Source organism: Artibeus jamaicensis, unplaced genomic scaffold (assembly GCF_021234435.1).
Source record: "Artibeus jamaicensis isolate MK-2021 breed Jamaican fruit bat unplaced genomic scaffold, CSHL_Jam_final contig_468, whole genome shotgun sequence".
NCBI lineage: Eukaryota > Metazoa > Chordata > Mammalia > Chiroptera > Phyllostomidae > Artibeus > Artibeus jamaicensis.
In genome coordinates, this window is record NW_026521846.1 from 2,420,724 (window position 1) to 2,446,514 (window position 25,791).

The 25,791-nt window shown below is 36.9% G+C and overlaps 1 protein-coding gene and 1 non-coding gene across 2 annotated transcripts in view; one reads left to right on the forward strand and one right to left on the reverse strand.

Moving 5' to 3' along the window:
- The window catches only part of ZFAND4 (zinc finger AN1-type containing 4), a 237,270-nt gene that overhangs the window by 201,834 nt on the left and 9,645 nt on the right, over nt 1-25,791 (forward strand). Inside the window, exons 7-8 of the mRNA XM_053667383.1 lie at nt 99-1,274; nt 2,351-2,405. Coding sequence (XP_053523358.1) covers nt 99-1,274; nt 2,351-2,405 — 1,231 coding nt within the window. The remainder of the gene's footprint in view (nt 1-98; nt 1,275-2,350; nt 2,406-25,791) is intronic.
- Nucleotides 15,115-15,221, reverse strand: LOC128627779 (U6 spliceosomal RNA). The gene has a single exon (XR_008392077.1). It is a non-coding gene; the product is annotated as a U6 spliceosomal RNA (small nuclear RNA).

Genomic DNA, 25,791 nt, shown 5'->3' on the forward strand with positions numbered 1-25,791 from the left:
TAAATCATTTTTTCCCTTTATTAACTTTTATTAATGGACAGAAAAAAATGACTGTAATGACTGTGTAAAGGAATTATATATTCACTCTTTTCTTTTAGCCTAAGAAAGCTGTCAAGGTACAACCTCGCCCACCTATAGCTCCTCGATCTTCTAGTAGTTCCACCGCAGCTGTTCGGCACAGATTGTTAAGAGTTCTCCCCCACATTGGGCAGTCTTGTTTACCTTCTCCTGGGAATGTATATCTGCCTGAAACATCCTGCAGTGCAATTTCAAGTTTGACAACTCTGCCCCCTGCTGATAGACCCCTAACATCTATAACTAGTGATTTTTGTAAGGAAGATGATAACTGGGAGAGTAACACACAGTCTCATTCCAATGGCAACATCAAACTACCAACTCAGATAACCCATGTGGAGTTCAAAAATGACAAAGAGTTTGCTGATTCTATTCTCCATCTTGGATCATTCCTGCCTAGGCGGACACAACAATTTTCAGGAAATTTGTCATCTAATAATGAGGATGACACTATTTTATTTCCAACTTCTGAAGAGTTTGTAACTGAAAAATCACTTCTACCTGAAGTGGGTTCATTTGCTTTGTTTACAGAAGGAAATATTGATGAACAGAGCAGCACCTTAGAAGGCACCCGGAAGGTAAATCCTGATTTCTTACTTACTAATGGTGATAAAGGGTTGAAAGCTACAGAGCAGCACCTTAAACATGTTGCAAGAGTGTTGAGTGGTGAATCAGTAGAGACTACAGTTCTCAACAACCATGAATTAAATCCTCACAAGAATAGACTCATGTCACCTCTTCACTGTTCTACACCAGTGTCACTCCCTAATTCTCTGGTGAAACCACAGAGACAGTCCAAATGCTATGAGTCTGGGAATCTCCAGTCTTCTGCTTCACAAAATGTGATTCGGTCATTGGATGTTCAAAATATAACTAATTCTTATTTCTCTAGGACTACTCGCTTTCGAACTGTTAAAGTTGATTCATCTGGAAAAAGATCCAATATTATTTCTAAAGTTGAGGCTCGAGACATCAGAGAAATGGCTAGCAAGGCTTCCAAAGAGCCTGTTGGCAGTATAAATAATATAGGTTTTCTTGCTTCGCTGGCCCAGAGTGCAAGCAGAGAAGGGTTACAGAGCACAGGTGGGATAGGTAGGCTTCGGACCTCTGGAACTGGGCTGTTCACAGACCTCCAGCATTTTCAAGAAAAATGCATTAGGAAAAGTTCTCCCCAGTTAGAACCTACAGATTTTTTTCTAGTAAGTATTTTCCTTTCTATATGTTCTAGTAGTGGTTATCCTTGTAATGATTCAACATATTTAAAATTTATTTTTTGTTTACATAAATAAGGAGGCCTAAGGCTGACTTCTTTTAATAGTCTGTCTGAAAATGTTTATCTAGCTTGTAGAGAATCTTTTTGATAGGTAAATTTTAAATAATGTTTTAGTCTGAAATTGAGAACTGTAACTTGAAAACAATTTCATGTAAACAACTTATCACAGTAGTTCTGGCCCCCCTTATCTATGGGGGATACATTTCAATACCTGCAGTGAATGTCTGAAACCACAATAATACCAGATGTGATGTATATTATGTTTTTCCCATACATATATACTTGTAACAAAGTTTAATTTATATGCATAAATTAGGCACAGTAAGAGATTAACAACTAATAATAAAGCAGAACAATTATAACAATATAGTCTAATAAAAGTTATGTGAATGTGGTTTCTCTCCCTCTCAAAATATCTTGTACTAGACTTACTCTTTCTTCAGTGATAATGTGAGATGGTACAATTGTCTATATGATGAGATCAAGTGAGTTTAGATACTCTGGACAAAGGGATGATTTCTTTCCTGGGGGATGGAGTAAGATTTCATCATGCTATTCAGAATGAATAAACTTCTGAACTGTTTATTCAACTTAAAACTTTTGAATTCAACTTAAAACTTATGAATTGTTTATTTCTGGAATTTCCCATTTAATGTTTTTGGATGGTGGTTGACTTTGGATAACTGACACTGTGGAAAGCAATACCATGGACAAGGGGGGAATGCTGTACTTTTAAATGCTATTTTTATTAATGATTTTCCCAAATGAGAACTTTTATTTCAGCCATCAAATTAATACTCTCTTAAACATAAGTAGTAAGCACAATATTGCTGAATGTGAGAATCAGTTTTCAAGTTAATTTAATTAAAATTAGATTAAATAAGTAATTTAAAATAAAAGCCCAATAGCATTTTTGTAATAAAGTGCAAGTATTTTATGTTTGATATTTTCTTCTGTTCTCCATTAACTCACCTCCATAGATGTTTTTTGTTTGAATTGTAGTCTGCCCGTGGTATTGGAATGAGTGGAAATAATACAGCAGCAGGGAAAAGAGTAGGTAAGCTACAGATAATTTTTTAAATAATTTAAGGCTAATAATCATATCATCATACATACTGTTGAATTTCAAAGAGAAATGAGAACATTTTCTGTAGTATGTGCAGAGTGAGCTCTCCTTAAGCTTTGTTTCATCCACTTAAAATGATTATGAAAAGTGACTGTGAGACATATTTGAAGAATAAGACTAAAATGAAATTTAGGTCTCTGTTGTCTGGGAAGGGATATGGTCTATGAAAAGACGAGGTGAATGAAGAATTAACCTGTAGTTTCCAATGTTCCCAGTCACTGAATACTTTAGAGCCGTGTTTGGCTGCTGGATAGGTTTTGACGAAGTACCCTAGAAAGTTGTTTAACATTATGATCCAATATCAAGAATGGTAGTAAGAGTTCCTTTTGATGAACTGGTTATTTCTGGATAAAAGAAAATGACCATTTCTAGGTCAGCCCTTACCAAGGAATAGTAGCAGAACTACCTATAACATTAGCACTCCCTTCTACCAATAACACCTTAAATGTTTACTGTGACCAATCCTTATTTATAAGACAGCTAGTATTATCATCATCTTTTGTGTTTTAATACCCAGACATTGTAATGAGAAACTCATTACAAAGATATATCAAAGACTCTGAAATAGAGAACAGACTGACAGTGACCAGAGGGGAGAGGGGTAGGAATTTTAGGGGAAAAGGGGAAGAGTTTGCAGGAACAAGTATAAAGGACACATGCACAAAAACTAGGAAGGCATGGAAATGGGAGGGACATGGGGAGGGCTTGGGGGATGGGCTGGGGTGGGAGTAAAAGGCAGAAAACTGTACTTGAACAATTAAAATAAATAAATAAAGATATACCACCTTTACAGCCCTGAGGTTGTAAAGTATATTTTGTATATTATGGTTGTTTGAGTTTTAGGTCCTTAAAGAGATACTTAGGGTTTCTTTTCCATTACTATATAAAGCCCAAGTTTCTAAATTATTAATGTATTCACTTTTTAAACAAATTTTTATTGCAGTAAAGTACACATGACAAAATTTACTGTTTTAATCATTTTAAGTGTATAATTCAGTGCCTTAAATACTACATTGACGTTGTTGAGCAATCATTACCACCATCCACCTTGAGAGTTCTTTTTATCTTTAAAAACTGAAATACTACTTATTAAACACTATGTCCTCATTTACCCCTCCCCCCAGTCCCTGGAAACCACCATTCTACTTTCTATTTCTATAATTTTAACTGCTCTAACTACCTCACATAATTAAAATCATACAGTATTTGTCATTTGTGTTTGGCTTACATTACTTAGCATAATGTTAAGGTCCATCTGTGTTGTAGCATGTGTCAGAATCTCCATAAATTTAAGGCTGAATAATATTCTATTGTGTGTGTATAAAATATTTTGCTTATCCATGCATCTTCGGGTGGAAACTTGTGTTATTTTCATATTTGAACTACTGCTGTGATGATGGGTATACCAATATCCTTTTGAGACCCTGCTTTCAATTCTTTTGAGCATATACACAAAATTGGAATTGCTAGATCGTAAGGTAGGTAGTTCAATATTTTTTTAAGCAACTGCCATACTGTTTTCTTTTTAATTTTTTCTATTGTTGTTTGGTCACAGTTGTTCCCATTTTTCCCCTCATTGTTCTCCCCTACCCTATCCATCCCCTGCTCACAAAGGCAATCCCGATCCCATTGTCCCTGTCTATGGGTCCTTTGTACATCTTCCCCCTTTTTCCCCATTACCCCACTCCCCCTGCCCCTCTGCTTACTGTCAGTTTGTTCTTTATTTCCATGTATCTGGTTCTTTTTTGCTCATTGGTTTGTTTTGTTGATTAGGTTCTACTTATAGCTGAGATTATATATTTGTCTTTCACTGCCTGGCTTATTTCACTTAGCATAATGCTCTTCAGTTTCATCCATGCTACTGTGAAGGGTAGAAGTTCTTTCTTTCTGCTGCATAGTATTCCATTGTGTAAATGTACCACAATGTTTTGATACACTCATTTACTGATGGGCACCTATGTTGCTTCCAGCACTTGGCTGCTGTGAATTGTGCTGCTATGAACATTAGGGTACATAGGTTCTTTTAAATTTATGTTTCAGGATTTTTAGGGTGTAATCTCAGAAGTGGAATCACTGAATCAAAAGGCATTTCCATTTTTAATTTTTTGAGGAAATTCCACACTGTTTTCCACAGTGGCTGCACCAGTCCACATTCCCACCAACAGTGTACTAGAGTTCCTTTTACTCCAGAACCTCACCAGTACTTGTTTGTTGATTTGTTAATGATGGCCATTATCACTGGTGTAAAGTGGTATCTCACTGTGGTTTTAGTTTGCGTCTCTCTGATGGCTAGTGATGCTGAGCATCCTTTCATATGTATGTTCTCTGGAACCCTCCAGCCCCTCTGTATGTTCTTTTTGGAAAAGTGCCTGTTTAGATCCTTTGCCCATTTTTTTAATTGGATTGTTTGTCTTCCTGGTGTGGAGTTGTGTCAGTTCTTTATATATTTTAGAGATCAAGCCCTTGTCTGAGGTCTCATTGCCAAATATGTTTTCCCATATGGTTGTTTCCCTTTACATTTTGCTGATGTCTTCTTTAGCCATGCAGAAGTTTTTTAAATTTGATAGAGTACCATTTGTTTATTCTATTCCTTGCTCTAGGGGAAACATCAGTGAAAATACTGCTGCATGGAATATCTGAAATTTTCCTGCCTGTGTTCTCCTCTAGGACCTTTATGATGTCACAATTTAAGTATTTTATCCATCTTAAGTTTATTTTGGTGTATGGTGTAAGTTGGTGGTGTAGTTTTATTTTTTTGCATGTGCCTGTTCAATAATTTTTATTTTAAAATTACTGTAGACATATATTACTTTCTGGTGTCCAACATAGTTATTAGATTTTTATATAACTTACAAAGTGACCACCCCAATAAATCTATTACACATCTTACACCATACATAGTTATGACAGTATTATTGAGTATATTCCCTATTCTGTACTCTACAACCCATAACTATATTTTTGCACAATTAACTATCAATTTGCACATTTTACTTATTTTTTAAATTTTTCTTTTCAAATACAGTTTACCTTCAATATTATGCTATATTAGTTTCAGGTATACAGCATAGTGGTTAGAAAATAATACTTTACAAATTGGTGCCCCCAATATTTCAAGTACCCACCTGGTACCATATACAGTTATTATAATATTATTGGCTATATTCTCTATGCTGTAATTTACATCACTGTGACAATTTTGAAACTACCAATTTGTACTACTTGACCCCTTTGCCTTTTTACCCAACTCCCATTCAGTACCCCCTGTTGCAACCATTAGTCTCTTCTCTGTATCTGTGAGTATGTCTCTATTTTGATGTTAATTTATTTTGTTCTTTAGATTCTTTTATAAATGAAATAGTGTATCTATCTTTTTCTGTCTGACTTATTTCACTTAACATAATAACTTCTAGGTCCACCCATGGTGTTGCAAAATGTAAGATTTTATTCCTTATTATGGCTGAGTGATATTCCATTGTGTGTGTGTACCACAGCTTTTTTACCTGCTTCTCTATTAATGGACACTTGCGTTGCTTTCATATCTTAGCTATTGTAAATAATAAGTATATTATTTACAGTACTATAGGGGTGCATATATTCTCTTGAATTAGTGATTCCAGTTTCTTTGAATGTATACCCAGAACTGGAACCACTGGGCCATAAAGTAATTTCATTTTTAATTTTTGGAGGAAACTGCACACTGTTTTCTATAGTGGGTGCACCTTCCACCAAGAGTGCATTTGCGTTCCCTTTTCTCCGCATCCTCACCAGCACTTATTGTTTGTTGATTTATTGATAATTTATTCTGATAGGTATGAGAGTATCTCACTATGGTTTTAATTTGCATTTCTCTGATAGCTAGTGATGCTGAGCAACATTTCATGCCTATTGGCCATCTATATGTCCTCTTTGAAGAAGTGTCTATTCAGGTCTTCTGCCCAATTTTTTCTTTGGGCTGTCTGTTTTTCTAGTGTCGATTTGTCTTAGTTATTTATAAATTTTGGATATTAACACCTCATTGTATGTGTCATTGGTGAATATAATTTCCCATTTCATAGGTTGTCTTTTTGTTTTTTTGATGGTTTCCCTTACTGTGAAAAACCTTTAGTTAGTGTAGTCCCATTTATTTCCCTTGCCTAATAAGATATGTCAGAAAAAATATGGCTGTGAGGAATCTCAGAGACTTTACTACCTATGTTTTCTTCTAGGAGTTTCATGGTTTTAGGTCTTACATTTAAGTTATTAGTTCATTTTGAGTTTATTCTTGTGTATGGTGTGCAAAGTAAATATTTCTGAATATTTATCTTGTACCCTGCTACTTTATTGAACTTACTTATTAGTTTTAGTACTTTTTTGTGAATCTTTAGGGTTCTTAACATACAGTATCATGTCTTCTGCAAATAATAACAGCTTTACCTCTCTTTTTGTATATTGGATACCTTTTATTTCTTCTTATCTGATTGCTGTGGCTAGGACTTCTAGTACCATGTTGAATAAGAGTGGAGAGAATGGATATCCCAACTTATTCCTGATTTTAAGGAAAACACTTATATTTCTTTTACCCTTGAGTATGATGTTGGCTGTGGGTTTTTCATATATGTCTTTTATTATATTGAGGACGATTCTTTCTATTCCCACTTTGATGAGAATTTTTATTATAAATGGGTGCTAGATTTTATCAAATGCTTTTTGTGCATCTATTGATACGATTGTATGATTTTTATCCTTCATTTTGTTTTTGCAGTTAATCACATTAATTGACTTGCAGATATTGTACCAAACTTGCATCCCAGGAATAAATCCCACTTAATCCTGGTATATCATATTTTACATGTATTGGCAAATTTGGTTTGCTAATATTTTATTGAGAATTTTTATATCTATTCAATATTTTCATCAGAGCTATTGTCCTATATATTTTTCTTTGTTGTACCCTTACTTGGTGTTAGAATCAGGATAACACTAGCCTTGTACAATGATTTTGGGAGTCTTCCCTAATCTTGTATATTTTGTAATAGTTTGAGAAGGTTAGGTGTTAGTTCTTTGAGTTAGTTTGGTAAAATTTACCTGTGAAGCCATCTGGTCCAGGACTTTTTATTTGTTGTGAGGTATTTAATTACTGCTTTGATGTAATTGGATGTAATTTGTCTGTTTTGATTTTCTTTTTTCTCTCAATTCAGTCTTAGGAGCTTCTGTGCTTCTAGGGATTTATCCATTTCTTTCAGATTTTCCAATTTGTTGGCATATAATTGTTTATATTATTATTTTATAATCTTTTATGTTTTGAGAAGAGAAGCTGTTTCTTCTCTTTCATTGATCTTTTGTATTGTTTTTATTTAAATTCTATTTTATTTATTTCTGCTCTGATCTTAATTATTTCCTTCCTTCTATTCACTTTGGACTTTGTTCTTTTTCTGGTTTCTTCAAATGAAAGGTTATATTGCACTTTTTATGATTTTATTTACTTTTATTTATTTATTTTTATTTTTGTTCAAATATAGCTGTCTCCATTTTCACATTCCACAGCCCCACCCCACCCAACCATGCCTCCCACCCTCAAACCTACCCCTTTTGGCTTTGTCCATGTGTCCTTTATACATGTTCTTTGATTTCCCTTTCCCTATGATCCCTTTCCCCACTCCTCTCTGGTGACTGTTACTTTTTCTTTATTACAATGTATCTGGTTATATTTTGCTTGTTTGTTTATTTTGTTAATAGGTTCCACTTATAGATAAGATCATATGGTATTTCTCTTTCACACACAAAAATATTTTATTTTGTTTAGAGAGAAGGGAAGGGATGGAGAAAGAGAGGGAGATAAACAGCAATATGTGAGAGATACATCCCCTACTATAATTGTATTACTCTCTTTCCCTTTTTGGCCATCAATATTTGCTTTATGTACTTAGGGGCTCCTATGTGAGATGAATAAATGTTTACACTGATTATGTCCTCTTGATGGATTGCTCTCTTCATCATTATATAATTACCTTTTTTGTTTTGTTATGGCCTTTGTTTTAAAGTCTATTTTGTCTGATATAAATACTGCTACACTGGGTTTTTTTCTTTTCTGTTTGCATGATCTGTCTTTGTTTATTCCTTTACTTTCAGTCTGTGTGTGTGTCTTATGTTCTGAATTGGGTCTTTTGTAGACAGCATATACATGGGTCTTTTTTTGCCATCTGTTCAGACACCCTATGTCTTGAAAAAATTATTGTATTTATTCAATTACCATCTAACCTCTTTATATCTCCCCATCCCCTTCAACCACCACACTGTTGTTCATGTCCATGAGTCTTTTTCCTTTTTACTCAATCCCTTCACCTCATAACTTCCCCCTCCAAAAGCTGTCATCCTACTCTCTATCTATGAGTCTCTCTCTATTCTACCTGTTAGGCCAGCTTGTTCATTAGATTCCATATTTAAGTGAAATCATATGGTATTTGTTTTTCTCTGACTGGTTTATTTCACTGAACATAATTTCCTCCAGGTCCACCCATGGTGTCACAAAGATAAAATTTTCTTCTTTTTTATGACTGAGTAGTATTCCATTGTGTAAATGTCCCATAGCTCTCTTATCCACTCATCTACTGATGGACTCTTAGGCTTCTTCCATATCATGGCAGTTGTAAATAATGGTGCAATGAACATAGCGGCAATTGTAAATGATGCTGTAGTGCTTATATTTTTTTGAATTAGCATTTTGGGTTCCTTTTGATATATTCCCAGAAGTAGGACCACTAGGTCAAAATGAAAATCTATTTTTATTTTTTTGAGGTATCTCCATAGTGGTTGAACCACACTGCATTCCAACAACAGTGCAAAAGGGTTTCCTTTTCTTTACATCCTCACTAGCACTTGTTGTTTGTGATTTAATGATGATAGCCATTCTGACAGGTGTGAGGTGATATCTTCTTGTGGTTTTAATTTTCATTCCTTTGATGATTAGTTGCATTGAGCATGTTTTCATAGGTGTATTCGCTATCTATGTGTCCTCTTTGGAGAAGTGTCTCTTTGGGTCATTTGCCCATTTTTTAATTGGGGTTTCTTTTTGGTGTTGAGTTTTGTACTTCTGCATAAATTTTGTATATTAACACTTTAGCAATTGTATTGGAAAATATGTTTTTCCATTCTATGGGTTGTCTTTTTATTTTGTTCATGGTCTCCTTTGCAGTGCAAAATCTCTTTAGTTTAATGTTGTTCCATTTGCTTATTTTTTCTTTTCTTTCATTTTGCTCATAGCAAAATAAAATATTGCTACAAAGGTTCTACTGCCTATGTTTTCTTCTAGGACTTTTATGGTTTGGGGTATAATATTTAAGTCTTTAATCCATTTTGAATTTATCCTTGTTTGTGGTGTAAGTAGGTGGTCTGGTTTCATTTTAGCACATATACCCTATTTCCCCAACACTATTTACTGAATACACTATCTTTAGCCAATTGTATGTGCTTCTTTCCTCTGTCAAATACTAATTGACTGTAAAGGTGTGGGTTTCTTTCTGGGCTTCCTATTCTGTTCCATTGATCTATGTATCTGTTTTTATGCCAGTACCATACTGATTTGATTACTGTGGCCTTGTTGTGTAGTTCAATATCAGGTAGCATGATTCCCCTAACCTTCTTGTTCTTTTTCACCCTATGTCTTTTGATTGGAGGATTTAATTCATTTACATTTAAAATGATTATTGATAGGCATGTATTTTTTGGCATTTTATATTTCATAAGTTTCTTTTTTCTCTATTTCTATTTATTGGTTATTTATTTATTCCATTTATTTTTTAAAGATTTTTTTAGGAAGGTGAAGGGAGAGAGAAGGAGAGGGAGAGAAACATCAATGTGTGGTTGCCTCTCACACACCTCACACTGGGGACCTGGCCTGCAACCCAGGCATGTTCACTAAACCAGGAATTGAACAAGTGACCCTTTCATTCACAGGCCGGCACTCAATCACTGAGCCACATCAGCCAGGGCTATTTACTGATTTTAGAGAGAGAGAGAGGAAGGGGAAGAGAAAGAGACCATGGGTGTAGGGGAGGAGAGAGACACAGAGAGAAGAGAAAAAGAGAGAGGTTTGTAGTTGTTACACTTGTTTATGCATTCCTGGGTTGCTTCCTGTGTGTACCGTGATCAGGGATCAAAACCACTACCTTGGAGTATTGGGACTATGCTCTAAACAACTGAGCTTTCCTGCTGGGGTTTTCTACTTATAGAAGACTCTTTCACATTTCTTATAATAGCGATTAGCTGGTGATGAACTCTTTTAGCTCTTTCTTGTCTGGGAAGCTCTTTATCTGTCCTCAATTCTAAATGATCATTTGCTTAAGAGAGTACTCTTGATTGCAGGTTCTTGCTTTTGATTACTTCAAATACTTCATCATTTCAGATCCTTCTGATTTGCAAAGTTTCTGTTGGGAAATCAGCTGAAAGTCTTATGGGAGCTCCCTTGTAGGTAACTGTCAGGGTTGGTTTTGTTCTTGTTGTTGTTGGCTATTGTTTTGTTTATTTGTTTGTTTGTTTGGCTATTTTTTGCTGCTTTTAAAGTCTCTCTTTGACTTTAACTTTTTGATATTTTAATTATGATGTGTCTTTGTGTTAGCCTCTTTGGGTCTATCTTGTTTGGGCCTCTGTAATTCTCTGATTTGGATGTCTATTTCCTTCTCCGGGTTAGGGAAGTTTTAGTCATTTTTTCTTTAGACAGGTTCTCAATTCCTTGTTTTCACTCTTTTCTCCTGTTCTCAATTCCTTGTTCCCTCTTTTCTCCTGTTATCCATATGTGGATGTTACACTTGTTACCCCATAGGTCCCTTAGATTTTTGTAATATTTTAAAATCTTTTTTCAGCTCTGCTTTAATTTTTTCTGCTATGTTGTTCCCCAAATTGCTGATTCAGTCCTCTGCCTCATGTAACCAGCTATTGATTTCTTCTAATATATTCTCCATTTCAGATATTACATTCTTCATTCCTGACTTTTTTTTTTTGCTTATTGCCTCTTTCTTTAAGTTCTCATTGAGTCCATCTATTCCTAACCTAAGTTCCTTGAGTTTCCTTTCAACCTTTGTTTTAAACTCTATATCTGGTAGCTTGATGGCCTCCTTTTTGTTTGGTTCTCTTTCTGGGGATTTCTCTTTTTCTTTCATTTGGGACATGTTATCTTTGCTCTTTATTTTGGCTGCCTCACTGTATTTGTCTCTTAGGTAGATATTCTATGACTCCCAATCTTGGTATGGTGACCTTATATAATAGGTGCATTTGGCCCTCAGTGGTATAATCTGCCTAATAACTTGAGCTGGGTGCACCAGGAATGTTCCCCATATGTGTTATGTGAGACCTCCTGTTGTATTTGAGTCTTGATTGCTCTTGGCTCACCTGTGAGTGGAGTTGACCATCAGGCTGGCTGACTGATTGACCTCATCAACAGTGTTTGAGCTGCTGTTGGCAACTGACTCCACAAAATGGAATTGGCCCCAGCCATGTATGCTACCTGTCAGCATCTCCTTTTGGATGTAATTGGGTTGTACTCTGATGTGGTCTAAAGCCTGACACTGGGTGTGTTGGTTCTGGGGAATTTTGTGAGAGGTTCCAGCACTAGTCAAATGTGAGATGCTGCCTATAACCAGCCTTGTGGTACCACTATGGAGCTATCAAGTGATCCACCACAGTTTGTGGCTGCTTCTTTTGGGCTAGGGTACTTTTGGGAGGGGACAAGCTATATATTAAGTCCAGCTTCCACCAGCTTTGAGTCCAGAGGCTGCTCAGCAAATGGCCCCAAAGATTGCTGCATGGAATATCTAAGGTTTTCCTGCCTATATTTTTCACTAAGACTTTTATGGTATCATGACCTATTTAAGTGTTTTATCCATCTTGAGTTTATTTTTCTGTGTGGTGTAAGTTGATGGTGAAGTTTAATTTCTTTGGCATGTAGCTGTCCAGATGTCCCAACACCATTTGTTGAAGAGGCTATTTTTACCCAATTAATATTTCTTCCCCCCTTTTCAAGTATTCATTGACCATAGACACTTGGATTTATTTCTGGGCTCCCTAGTCTGTTCCATTGATCTATGTGTCTGTTCTTTCATCTGTAACAGAGTGTTTTGATTACTGTAGCCTTGTAATGTAGTTTGATATCAGGTATTGTGATCCCTCCTACTATGTTCTTTTTTCTCAGAATTGGTGAAGCTATTGGGGGTCATTTATGGTTCCAGATAGATTTTTGAAATGTTTGTTCAATATCTGTGAAGTATGTCATTGGTATTTTAATAGGGATTGTATTGAATCTATGAATTGCTTTGGGTATAAAGCCATTTTGATGATGTTCATTCTTCCAATCCATGAGTACAGGATATGCTTCCTTTTATTTGTGTCTCCTTTAATTTCTTTCTTCAATGTTGTGTAGTTTTCTGAGTACAGGTCTTTTATCTCCTTGGTTAGGTTTATTCCTAAGTACTTTATTTTTCTTGTTACTATATCAACTGGGTTTTTTTTTCATGATTTCTATTTCTGATATTTTGTTGTTAATGTATAAAAAATGCCTTTGATTTCTGAATATTGATTTTGTATCCCACTGTTTTGTCAAATTCACTCACTACATACTGTAGTTATTGGTGGAGTCTATAGGATTTTCTATGTAAACTATCATGTCATCTGCAAACAAAGACAGTTTTGCTTCTTTCTTTCCAGTTTGGATGCCTCATATTTCTCTTTCTTGTTTCATTGCTGTGACTGGGACTTCCAATACCACATTGAATAGAGTAGTACTCAACTACTCTAATGGACTTCCAATACTACATTGAATAGAATGTTGAAAATGGATACCCTTATCTTGTTCCTCATCTTAGTGGGAAAGCTTTTAGTGTTTGCCCATTGAGTATGATCTTAGCTGTAAGTTTCTCATATATGGCCTTTATTATATTGAGGAATGCTCCCTCTATTCTCACTTTGCTGAGTGCTTTTTATCATAAATGGATGCTGTACCTTATCAAATGTTTTTTCCATATGTATCAATATGATCATGTGAGATTGCCTTTCCTTTTGTTTTATGTGATATATTACATTTATTGATTTGCAAATATTGTACCATCCTTGCATTCGTAAGGAACCCACTTGATTATGATGTATGATCTTTTTAATGTATTGTTGGGTGTGGTTTGCTAATATTTTGTTGAAGATTTTAGTTTCTCTATTCACCAGTGATGTTGGCCTATAGTTTTTTCTGTGTTGTGTCTTTATATGGTTTTGGCGTTAGGATTATGCTGACTTCATAAAAAGAGTTTGGGAATCTTTCATCTTGGATTTTTTGGAATAGTCTGAAACGGATAGGGCTTAGCTCTTCTTAAATGTTTAGTAAATTTTTCCTATGAAATCATCCAGTCCAGGGCTTTTCTGTGGTAATAGTTTTTGTTATTATTGCTTAAATTTTGTCAGCTGTTATCAGTCTATTAAGGCTTTCTGCCTCTTCTTCGTTCACTTTGGGAAATTATATTTTTATTTTTTTTAATTTTATTTACTAACTTTTCAAGTATAGTTTTCTGTCTATTTCTCCCATGCCAGCCAACCCACCCTGTGCTCCCCACCTCCCTCCCATTTCCAACCCCCTTAGTTCTTCTCGTGTCGTTCATACTTGTTCCTCCAAATCCCTCCCCTTTTTTCCCCTTAAATTACCTCCCCTCTCCCTTCTGGTTACTGTCCCCCTATTCTCTATTTCAGTGTCTTTTGTTTTTATTCTGCTTGCTTGTTTCTTTTGTTGTTTAGCTCCCTGTTAAAGACGAGATCATATGGTATTTGTCTTTCAACATCTGGCCTATTTCACTCAGCATAATGCTTTCCAGTTCCATCCATGTTGTTGCAAAGGGTAGTAGCTCCTTCATTCTCTCTGCTGCATAGAGTTCCATTGTGTATATGTACCACAACTCTTGGCTATTGTAAATTGTGCTGCTATGAACATTGTGGTGCATAGGTCCTTTGAAATTGATGTTTTAGGACTCTTAGGATATAATCCTAGCAGTGGAATTGCTGGGTCAAAAGGCAGGTCAATTTTTATTTTTCTGAGAAAAGTTCATACTATTTTCTATAATGGCTGTACCAGCCTGCAATCCCACCAAGAGTGAACTAGAGTCCCCTTTTCCCCACAACCTCTCCAACATTTGTTGTTTGTTGCTTTGTTTATGATCGCCCTCCTGACCAGTGTAAAGTGGTATCCCATTGTGGTTTTAATTTGCATCTCTCTGATGGCTAGCAATATTGAGCATCTTTTCATGTCTCTCTGGATCCTCTGTATGTCCTCCTTGGAGAAGTGTCTGTTTAAGTCTTTTGCCCATTTCTTTTTTTTTTTAATTTTTCTAATTAATTTTATTTAGTTATTTTTCAAGTACAGTTTTTTTGTCTATTTCTCCCATCCCAGCCTTCCCTGCCCCTTGCTCCCCACCTCCCTCCCATTTCCACCCCCCTTAGTTCTCATCCCTGTGTCCCTATTTGTTCCTCCAAATCCTTCCCCCATTTTCCCCTTAACTTCCCTTCCCTCTCCCCTCTGGTCACTTTTTTTTTTCTGCTTGCTTGTTTGTTTCATTGTTTAGCTTCCTGTTAAAGGTGAGATCATATGGTATTTGTCTTTCAGCACCTGGCCTATTTCACTCAGCATAATGCTAAAAATATGGAACGCTTCACGAATTTGCGTGTCATCCTTGCGCAGGGGCCATGCTAATCTTCTCTGTATCATTCCAATTTTAGTATATGTGCTGCCGAAGTGAACACCTTTGCCCATTTCTTAATTGGGTTGGTTGTCTTCTTAGAGTGGAGTCCTGTAAGTTCTTTGTATATTTTGGAGATTAAAACTTTGTGGTATCATTGGCAAATATGTTTTCCCATACAGATGATTGTTTTTAATTTAATACTGTTTTCTTTAGCCACTCAGAAGCTTTTTATTTTGATGAGATCCCATTTGTTTATTCTTTCCTTTATATTGCTGCCTCCAGGGGACATATCAGTAAAAAGATTGCTGTTTAAAATATCTGAGATTTTCCTGCCAATGTTCTCCTCTAGGACTTTAATGGTTTCATGGCTTATATTTAAGTCTTTTATCCACCTTGAATTTATTTTGGTGTAAGTCAGTGCTCAAGTTTCATTTTTTGCACGTAGCTGTCCAGTTCTCCTAACACCATTTGTTGAAGAGGCTATCTTCACTCCATTTTATGTTACTGCCCCCTTTGTCGAATATTAATTGACTGAAGAGAGTTGGGTTGATTTCTGGGCTCTCTGTTCTGTTCCATTGGTCTATATGCCAGTTTTTATGCCAGTACCAGGCTGTTTTGATTACAGTGGCCTTGTAATACAGTTTGATATCAGGTATTGTGATCCCTCCTACTTTGTTCTTCTTTCTCAAAATAGCAGCTGCTCTTCAGTGTCATTTATGGTTCCATATAAATTTTTGAAGTGTTTGTTCTATGTATGTGAAATATGCCATTGGTACTTTAATAGGTATTGCATTGAATCTGTAAATTGCTTTGGGTAGTATGGACATTTTGATGATGTTAATTCTTCCAATCCATGAAAAAGGTATATGAATCCATTTGTTTGTGTCTTCCTTGATTTCTTTCTTCAGGGCCGTGTAGTTTTCTGCATACAGGTCTTTTACCTCCTTGGTTAGGTTTATTCCCAGATATTTTATTTTTTTTCCTATACTGAATGGCATTTTTTTCTTGATTTCTGCTTCTGCTGTTTCGTTGTTGGTATACAAAAATGTGCCTTTGATTTCTGGATATTGACTTTGTAACCTGCTGTTCTGCCAAATTCATTAAATAGTTCGAGCAGTTTTTTTGGTAGAATGTACAGGATTTCCCATGTACACTATCATGTCATCTGCAAACAGTGACAATTTTGTTTCCTCCTTTCTGATTTGGATGCCTTTTATTTCTTTTTCTTGCCTCATCACTGTGGCTAAAACTTTCCAATACTATATTGAATAGAATTGGAGAGAGTGGACATCTTTGTCTTGTTCCTAATCTTAGTGGAAAAGATTTTAGATTTTATTCATTGAGTATGATGTTGGCTGTAGGTCTTTCATATATGGCCTTCATTATATTGAGGAATACTCCCTCTATTCCCATTTTGCTGAGTGTTTTTATCATACATGGGTGTTGTACCTTATCAAAAGCCTCTTCCGCATCTATTGATATCATGTGATTTTTGTCTTTGCTTTTGTTTATGTGATGCATTACATTTGCTGATTTAGGAATATTGAACCATCCTTGCATCCCTGGGATGAATCCCACTTGGTCATGGTGTATGATGTTTTTGATATATTGTTGGATTCGATTTGCTGATATTTTGTTGAGGATTTTAGCGTCTATGTTCATCAGCAATATTGGCCTGAAGTTTTCTTTCTCTGTTGTGTCTCTATCTGGTTTTGGAATTAGGATGATGCTGGCTTCATGAAAAGAGTTTGGGAGTTTTCCATCCTTCTGGATTTTTTGAAATAGTCTGTGGAGAATAGGGGTTAGCTCTTCCTTAAATTCTTTGTAGAATTCTTCGGTGAACCCATCTGGTCCAGGGCTTTTGTGTGATGGGAGTTTTTTTTAATTACAGCTTCAATTTCACTTGCTGTTATTGGTCTATTCAGGTTTTCTGCTTCTTTTTCATTGAGTTTTGGAAGATTGTATTTTTCTAGAAATGTGTCCATTTCCCCTAGGTTTTCAAATTTCTTGGCATACAGTTCTTCATAGTAATTTCTTACAATCCCTTGTATTTCTGTGGTATCAGTTGTAATCTCTCCTCTTTCATTTCTGATTGTGTTTATTTGTGTCTTCTCTCTTCTTTTCTTGATGACCCTTCTTAAAGGCTTGTCTATTTTGTTTTATCTTCTCAAAGAACCAACTCCTGGATTCATTGATACTTAGAATTGTGCTTTTAGTTTCTATGTCATTTAATTCTGCTCTGATCTTGGTTATTTCCTTCCTTCAGCTTGCTCTGGGCTGTCTTTGTTGTTGTTCCTCGAGTTCTTGCAGGCGTAGGGTTAGGCTGTTTGTTTGAAATGTTTCTATCTTCTTTAGGTAGGCCTGTATTGCTATAAATTTCCCTCTCAGGACTGCCTTCACTGTGTCCCATAAGTTTTGGGTTGTTGTGAGATCATTTTCATTTGTTTCCAGAAACATTTTTATTTCTTCTGTAATTTCATTCTTGACCCATTCATTGTTTAATAGCATACCATTCAGTCTCCATGATTTTGGTGCTTTGGGTTTTTTCCTTTGGGGTTGGTTTCCAATTTCAATCCCTTGTGGTCAGAGAAGATGCTTGGTATGATTTCAATTTTCTTGAATATGTTGAGGCTTGTTTTGTGTCCTATCATGTGGTCTATCTTTGAAAATGTTCCATGTGCATTTGAAAAGAATGTGTGTTTAGCTTCTTTGGGATGAATTGCTCTATATATATATCAGTTAAGTCCATTTCATCTAGGGTGTTGTTTAATGCTGCAATATCTTTGTTGATATTTTGTTTGGAAGATCTGTCTATTTTTGATAGTGGGGTGTTAAAATCCGCTAGTATAATTGTGTTGCTGTCAATATCTTTCTTGAATTCCTCTAAGATTTTGTTCATATATTTGGGTGCCCCTATGTTTGGTGCATATATATTTATGATGTTAATGTCTTCTTGGTGGATTCTTCCCTTGAGTATTGTGAAGTGACCTTCTGGGTCTCTCTTTATGGCCCTTTTTTTGAAGTTTATTTTGTCTGATATGAGAATTGCTACCCCACCTTTTTTGTGTGTGTGTGTGTTTGCTTGGAAAATTTGTTTCCAGCCTTTCACTTTTACTCTGTGATGATCTTTTGTCCTGAGGTGGGTCTCTTGTAGGCAGCATATGTCTGGGTCATGCTTTCATATCCATTCAGCTATTCCGTGTCTTTTGATTGGAGCATTTACTCCATTTACATTTAAGGTTATTATTGATAGGTACTTATTCATTGCCATTTTTGTACCTGTGTTCCTCTCTGTCTCTCTCTTTTTCCTTCCTTTCTTTAAAGCAGCTGCTTTTAGTATTTCTTCTAGGGCTGGTTTGGTGGAAGCATATTCTTTTAGACTTCTTTAGTCTTGGAAGCTCTCAAAAAATTGTGGTACATATACATAATGGAATTCTATGCAGCAGAGAGAAAGAAGGAACTACTACCCTTTGCAACAACATGGATGGAACTGGAAAGTATTATGCTGAGTGAAATAAGCCAGGTGTTGAAAGACAAATACCATATGATCTCACCTTTAACAGGAAGCTAAACAAAGCAAACAAGCAAGCAGAATAAAACCAATAAAATAGAGAACAAGGGGACAGTGACCAGAGGGGAGAGGGAAGGGAAGTTAAGGGGAAAATGGGGGAAGGATTTGGAGGAACAAATAGGAAGGACACAGGGACGAGAACTAAGGGGGTTGGAAATGGGAGGGAGGTGGGGATCACAGGGCGGGGGGGGGGCTAGGATGGGAGAAATAGACAAAAAACTGTACTTGAAAAATAACTAAATAAAATGTAAAAAAAAAAACAAAAACCCTACCAAGACTAAGAAGCCCATACAGGAAGAGGAGGAATACAGAGATTCTGTTAGAATATAATAGAAGCGAGAATAATGAAAGAAAAATAATAGAAGTATGCCACAACAAACAAATAAAACAGCACAAAAATGGTAGGAGAAGGGAGGAAAAAGCAATAAGTTTGGGAAGAAGGGAAGAAGGACTAAAACAGGAAAAAATAAATAAGAGAATCAGAGTATTGAAAGATAAAGCAATAATAAATTTCAAAATAAATGAGATTACAAAAAAACCCCCACAAAACAAAACAAAACAAAAAAAACCATTCCCTTGTTGGTTTTAAACTGTCCAAACCGGTTTTTCTGGTTCCATCAGGACCTCCCTGTGGCCTGTGTTGCCAGTGTGCTCCAGCCAGGCTACTAGACTGGGATGCTAGCACCCACTCTCCCACCAGTCTTCCTGATTCCCTTGCTCTCTGGCGCAATACTTCCCCTCTGCCAGGCTGGGTGGTAAGCAAGCCAAGCCATCGCAGGAGGGCACCTCAGTCAACTTTCAAAAAAGATATAACGATAATAAGAAAGCCCCCCTAGACAGCCTGCCTCTCATCTTAGCCCAATCCCCAGCCAGACCGGTGGCAACAATGCATCTCTCAATTCTCCAGGGCTGGCAACCACAGAGTCCGCAGATGAACACAACCCTTTGTTGTTGTTGCTCTCTATTCTTTGTGTAAACTCAGTTACACAGGCCTCTGCCTGGTGCTGCCCAGACGGGTGGGGGGGGGCAGGGTGGGAGGGGCCAGAGAACACTGCTGCCCCTGCACTGGTGGCCTACCCGGCTGCTGGGTATTTCTGATCCCGCGACTGATACCTCCAGTGCTGGTCCCAGCCCTACTGCAGTGGCTGTAGCACCAGGGCCGCCACCATTCCAGTCTCCACTGGACTCTCCTATGCACTACTAACCTGCGACTGACTGGAATCTCAACGTCCGTCACAATCGCTGCTCTCCCAACTTCATAAATGCTGTGGATCTATTACTTAATTACGCTGTTTCTCAGTAGCTCGGCCAGGCTTTTCACCCATGTGTACTGGGAGCTGGAGTACGTTCCATCCTACTCTATCACCATCTTCCTCCTTTGAAAATTATATTTTTCTATAAATTTGTGTGTTTCACCCAGATTTTCAAATTTCTTGGCATATAGTTCTTTGTAGTAATTTCTTGCTATCCGTTGTATTTCTGTGGTATCAGTTGTAATCCCTCCTCTTTCATTTCTGATTGTGTTTGTGTCCTCTCTCTTTTTTTCTTGAGTCTGCTTAAAGGCCTGTCAGTTTTGTTTATCTTTACAAAGAAACAGCTCCTGGATTTATTGTTCCTTTGGATTGTTGTTTTAATCTCTATGTCACTTCATTCTACTCTGATGTAGTTTATTTCCTTCCTTTTACTTGCTCTGGGTTTTGTTTGTGGTTGTTCCTCCAGATCTTGTAGATGTAGGGTTAGGTTGTTTATTTGAAATGTTTCTATCTTTTTAGGTAGGTCTATATCACTATGAACCTCCCTCTCAGGTATGCCTTCCCTGTGTCCCATAGGTTTTAGACTGTTGTGTGTTTTTTATTTGTTTCCAGAAACTTTTTGATTTCTTCTTTGATCTCCTACTTAACTCATTCATTTGTTTAATAGCATGCTATGCAATCTCCATGAAGTTGAGTGTTTCTGAGTTTTTCCTTGACATCAGTTTCTGGTTTCAGTCCCTTGTGGTCAGAGAAAATGCTTGATATGATTTCAATTTTCTTGAATTTGTTGAGGCTTGTTTTGTGTCCTGTCATGTGCTATATCTTTGAAAATGTTCCATGTGCACTATAACTGAACAATAATAAAAAACCAATGAGATGCAGAAAATAAAAGAAAGGAAAATGCTCCATGTGCATTTGAAAAGAATGTGTATTTTGCTTCTTTGGAATGAAAGTTGCTACATATATCAGTTAAGTCAATTTGATCTAGTGTCCAATGCTTCTGTATCCTTGTTGATAATTTTGTTTGGAAGATCTATCCCTTTTTGACAGTGGGGTGTTGAAGTGTGTAAGTGTATTTCTATATATTTCTTGAAGTATTCCAAGATTTTCCTTATATATTTGGGTGCTCCTGTGTTTGGTGCATATATGTTTATAATATTTATGTCTTCTTGATGGATTCTTCCCTTGTGTATTATAAAGTGTCCTTCTGTTTGTGTTTTCATGACCTTGGTTTGGAAGACTGTTTTGTCTGATATATAAGTATTGCTACCCTGGCTTTTTTCCTGTCCACTTGCTTAGAATGTTTTTTTCCAACCCTTCACCTTCGGTCTGTGTAGGTCTTTTGTTCCGAGGTGGGGCTGTTGTGGGCAGCATATGTGTGGGTCATATTTTCTTATCCATTCAGCTACCCATGCCTTTTGTTTGCAGCATTTAATTTATTTACATTTAAAGTTATTGATAAGTACTTATCGTTTCACTTCCTTCATACTTTTGTTCCTCTGTCCATCACTCTTTTTCTTTCTTTTCTTAATGCAGTCACTTTAGCATATCATGCAGTGCTGGTTTGGGGCATACACATTCTTTCTGCATTCTTTTGTCTGGGTAACTCCTTATTTGGCCTAACATTTTAATTGAGATCCTTGCTGGATAGAGCAGTCTTGGTTTCAGGCCCTTGCTTTCATTGTTTGGATTATTTCTTGCCATTCCCTCTGTCTTGTAGTGTTTCCATTGACAAGTCAACTAATAGTCTTATCAGGGCTTCCTTGGGTGTTACTTCCTGTTTCACCCTTGCTGCCTTTGAGATTCTCTCTTTGTCTTAGAATTTTGCCATTTTAACTATGATGTGTCTTAGAATGGGTCCCTATGCATTTCTCTTGATTGAGACCCTCTGTGCTTCCTGTACTTCTGTGACTTTTTACTCTTATCAAGTTAGGGAAATTTTCCATCATTTACTTTTTCAAACACGTTTTCTGTCTCTTGTTGTTCTCTTTCTGATCCGTATTACACTGGATATTACACTTAATGTTGTCCTAAAGTTCCCTTAACCCCTCTTTTTTTTTTCTTTTTTCCTTTTGTTACTTTTTCTGGGAATTTTTTCTACCTTGTACTCCAGCTCGCTGATTGCATTTTCTGCTTCTTCTAGCCTACTTGGATTCCTTCTATGGTGTTCTTCAATTCAGAATTGTAATCTTCATTTCTTCTTGTCTCTTGTTGATAACTTCTATTTTCTTTTGTATATTGATATAATTAATGATATGTTTCCTGTAGTTCCCCTTTAGTTTTGGTAAATCTCGGTGAGCTCATTGAGCTTCCTTATAACTATTGTTTTAAACTTAATATCTGATAGTTGATTTGCCTCTTTTTCATCTAACATTCTTTCTGAGGATTCCTCTTTTCCTTTCATTTGGGTTTCTTTTTCTTTCTGTCTATGTGAGTGTGACTCTTCTTGTTAGCCTCTGCTTCTTAAATTGATCTATTCTGACTCCCTGACTTTGTGGTTTGTACTTGCATGGAAGGAGACCTGTGAGATTGAGTTGTGCAGTCTCCATGGTCTCCTGAACTTGATGCTCTTGGGATTCTGTTTATGTTGGCTCTTTGAATGTGACTGCGTTTTGATTGTTGTTGGGTCATTCTTTGGTGGATCCTTCCCTCCAGTTAGTTTACTTAGGGTCACTTTGCCCACCACATCTTGTATGCTGTTGTGCAGGTACAGTCAGTTAGTGCTGAAGATGATTTTCTGTCTGTTTGATGTTATTTGGCTTCTCTGTTGCTATTGTGCAGTTGTTTGTTCTGGGTGATTTTTCCACTATTTAGTTGTAATTCCAGATTAATCCTAGGAAGCCGTTAGTGTGGCTTCCATTCACTCCTCCCCCACCTTCCCTTTCTCTTTTGTCATTGAGTGGTATTTTGTTTGTATATGCAACAGTTTTTTTTTAATCCATTTATCCATTTTTGAACTCTTAGGTTCAGTGCATGTCTTGGCTACTATAAATAATGCTGCAATAAATATATGGGTGCATATGTATTTTCAATTAGTGTTTTGGGTTTCTTCAGATAAATGCTCTGAGGTGGAATTTCTGGGTCCCACTTTTCTTCAGTTATAATCTACATTTAAAAGTCTGTTTTGTCTTGTGTAAGTAATTGCTACACCAGCTTTTTCTTTTGTTTGTTTCTTTGCATTTTCATGAAATATCTTTTTCCATCCCTTCACTTTTAGCCTGGGTGTGCTTTCTATCTGAAGGGAGTCTCTTGTCAACAGCATATGTAAGAGTATTATTTTCTTATCCATTCAGCCACCTGATGTCTTTTGATTATAGCATTTATTCTATTTACACTTAAAGTAATTGTTGGTAGATATGTAGTGGTTACTGCCATTTTATTATTCATATTTTTATCTTTTCTTTTCAAAGAAGTCTCTATAATTTCTTATAATACTGGTTTGATGGTGATGAACTCCTTTTCCTTTTTCTTTGTTAAATATATTTTATTGATTATGCTATTACAGTTTCCCAATTTTACCCCCTCTATCCCCCTTCCACCCGGCTACCCAACCCTCCAGCATTCCCCCCACCCTGTTCATTTCCATGGGTTGTGTATATAAGTTTTTTTTTAATTTTATTGATTATGCCATTACATTTGTTCTATTCCCCCCTCCACCCTGCATGCCCCTCCCCCACCATTCCCCCCCTTTAGTTCATGAACACGTGTCTCAAGTTCTTTAGATTCTGTATTTCCCCTACTATTCTTACCCTCCCCCTATCTATTTTCTATCTACTGTCTATGCTACTTATTTTCTGTTCCTTCTCCCCCCTTCTCCTTCTCCCACTCCCCTGTTGCTAATCCTCCATGTGATCTTCATTTCTATGGTTCACTCCTGATCCAGTTGTCCTCTGAATTTGCTTTTGTTTTCGGTGTGGTTGTTAATAACTGAGTTTGCTCACAGTGAGTTCAACTTTTTTATCTTCTTTTTCTTAGGTAAATCCCTTTAACATTTCATATAATAAGGGCTTGGTGATGATGAACTCCTTGAATTTGATCTTATCTGAGAAGCACTTTATCTGTCCTTCCATTCTAAATGAAAATTTTGCTGGATAGAGCAATCTTGGTTGTAGGTCTTTGGTTTTCATGACTTGGAATACCTCTTTCCAGCCCCTTCTTGCCTGGAAGGTCTCTTTTGAGAAATCAGCTGACAGCCTGATGGGGACTCCTTTGTAGGTGACTGTCTCCTTATCTCTTGCTGCTTCTAGGATTCTCTCCTTCATTTTAATGTTGCCTAATGTAATAATGATGTGCCTTGGTGTGTTTCTTCTTGGGTCCAACTTCTTTGGGACTCTCTGAGCTTCCTGGATTTCCTGGAAGTCTATTTCCTTTGCCAGATTGGGGAAATTCTCCTTTATTATCTGTTCAAATAAGGTTTCCACTGGTGGCTGTTCCTTTCCCCCCTTCTGGTACCCCTATAATTCGAATGTTGGAACATTTAAAGATGTCCTGGAGGTTCCTAAGACTCTCCTCATTTTTTTGAATTCTTGTTTCTTCATTCTTTTCTGTTTGGCCAATATTTGCTTTCTTCTGGTCCACTCCATTGATTTGAGTCCCAGACTCCTTTCCATTACTATTGGTATCCTTTGCATTACCATTCATTTCAATTAGTTTAGCTTTCATATGTTTCTCTAATTTGTGACTAAAATCAACCAGTTCTGTGAGCATCCTGATAACCAGTGTTTTGAACTGTGCATCTGAAAGTTTGGCTATTTCCTCATCACTTAGATTTATTGGCTCAGGGGCTCTGAGTTTTTCTTGAGCCATTTTTGGTCTATTTGCGCCAGTAAGTAAGGGGGGCAAAGCCTTAGTTGTTCACCAGGGCGGGGCCACCCAGGTCGCTGGTTTGTGACGCTGCGTGTGGGGGCGGGGTCAGAGAGGGAGAAATGGCGGTCCTCTCCATTAGCCCAGTCCGTCCCCCTTTCACCACTGCCCCAGCCTGTTCATCCAAGCAGAATTGTGGGAGCCTGCTGCCCCGCACCGCGGTCTCAATACTGGCCTCTTCACTGGTTTATCTGCACGCAAATGTGCGACCTACCGCAGACAGCCAGCCGCTCCTCTTCCCTGTGTGCGCCTGTAGTGAGCCTGCGATCCGATCTGCGCCTTCAGCTGCTTGCGCGCCACCAGGTCAGGGATCTTTTCCGTCAACCGGCTTCGCTGCTGGCTTACCCGTTTAGCCGAGCATTTCGTCCTTTATTTATTTTTTTTTCGGACTCCGTATTGTCTATTTTCTGTGTGGTCTGGTTGTAATTATCGTTGTTAAAAATAGTTGTCCTTAGATTTGGTTGTGCACGGAAGTGAGGTGGGTCCACCTACACCTCCATCTTGGCAGAAGTCCCCTGTATATAAGTTTTTTGAGTCCTCTGTTTCCCATACAATTTTTCTCTCTTCCCCATGTATTTTATGCCTACCAATTATGCTTCTTCTTTTCTGTACCTTTTCCCCCTATTCCTTCTTTACCCCTCCCCACTGAAATCCCTCCATGTGATCTCCATTTCTCTGATTTTGTTCCTGTTCTGTTTTTTTGCTTAGTTTTTGTTTTTATTGTTTTTCTTTTCTTTTAAGTTCATTTGTTGATAGTTGTAAGTTTGTTCTCATTTCACTGTTCATATTTTTGGTGATCTTTTTCTTAGATAAGTCTCTTTAACATTTCATATAATAAAGGCTTGGCGATGATGAACTCCTTTAACTTGATCTTATCTGGGAAGCACTTTATCTGCCATTCCATTTTAAATGAATGCTTTGCTGGATAGAGCAATCTTGGGTGT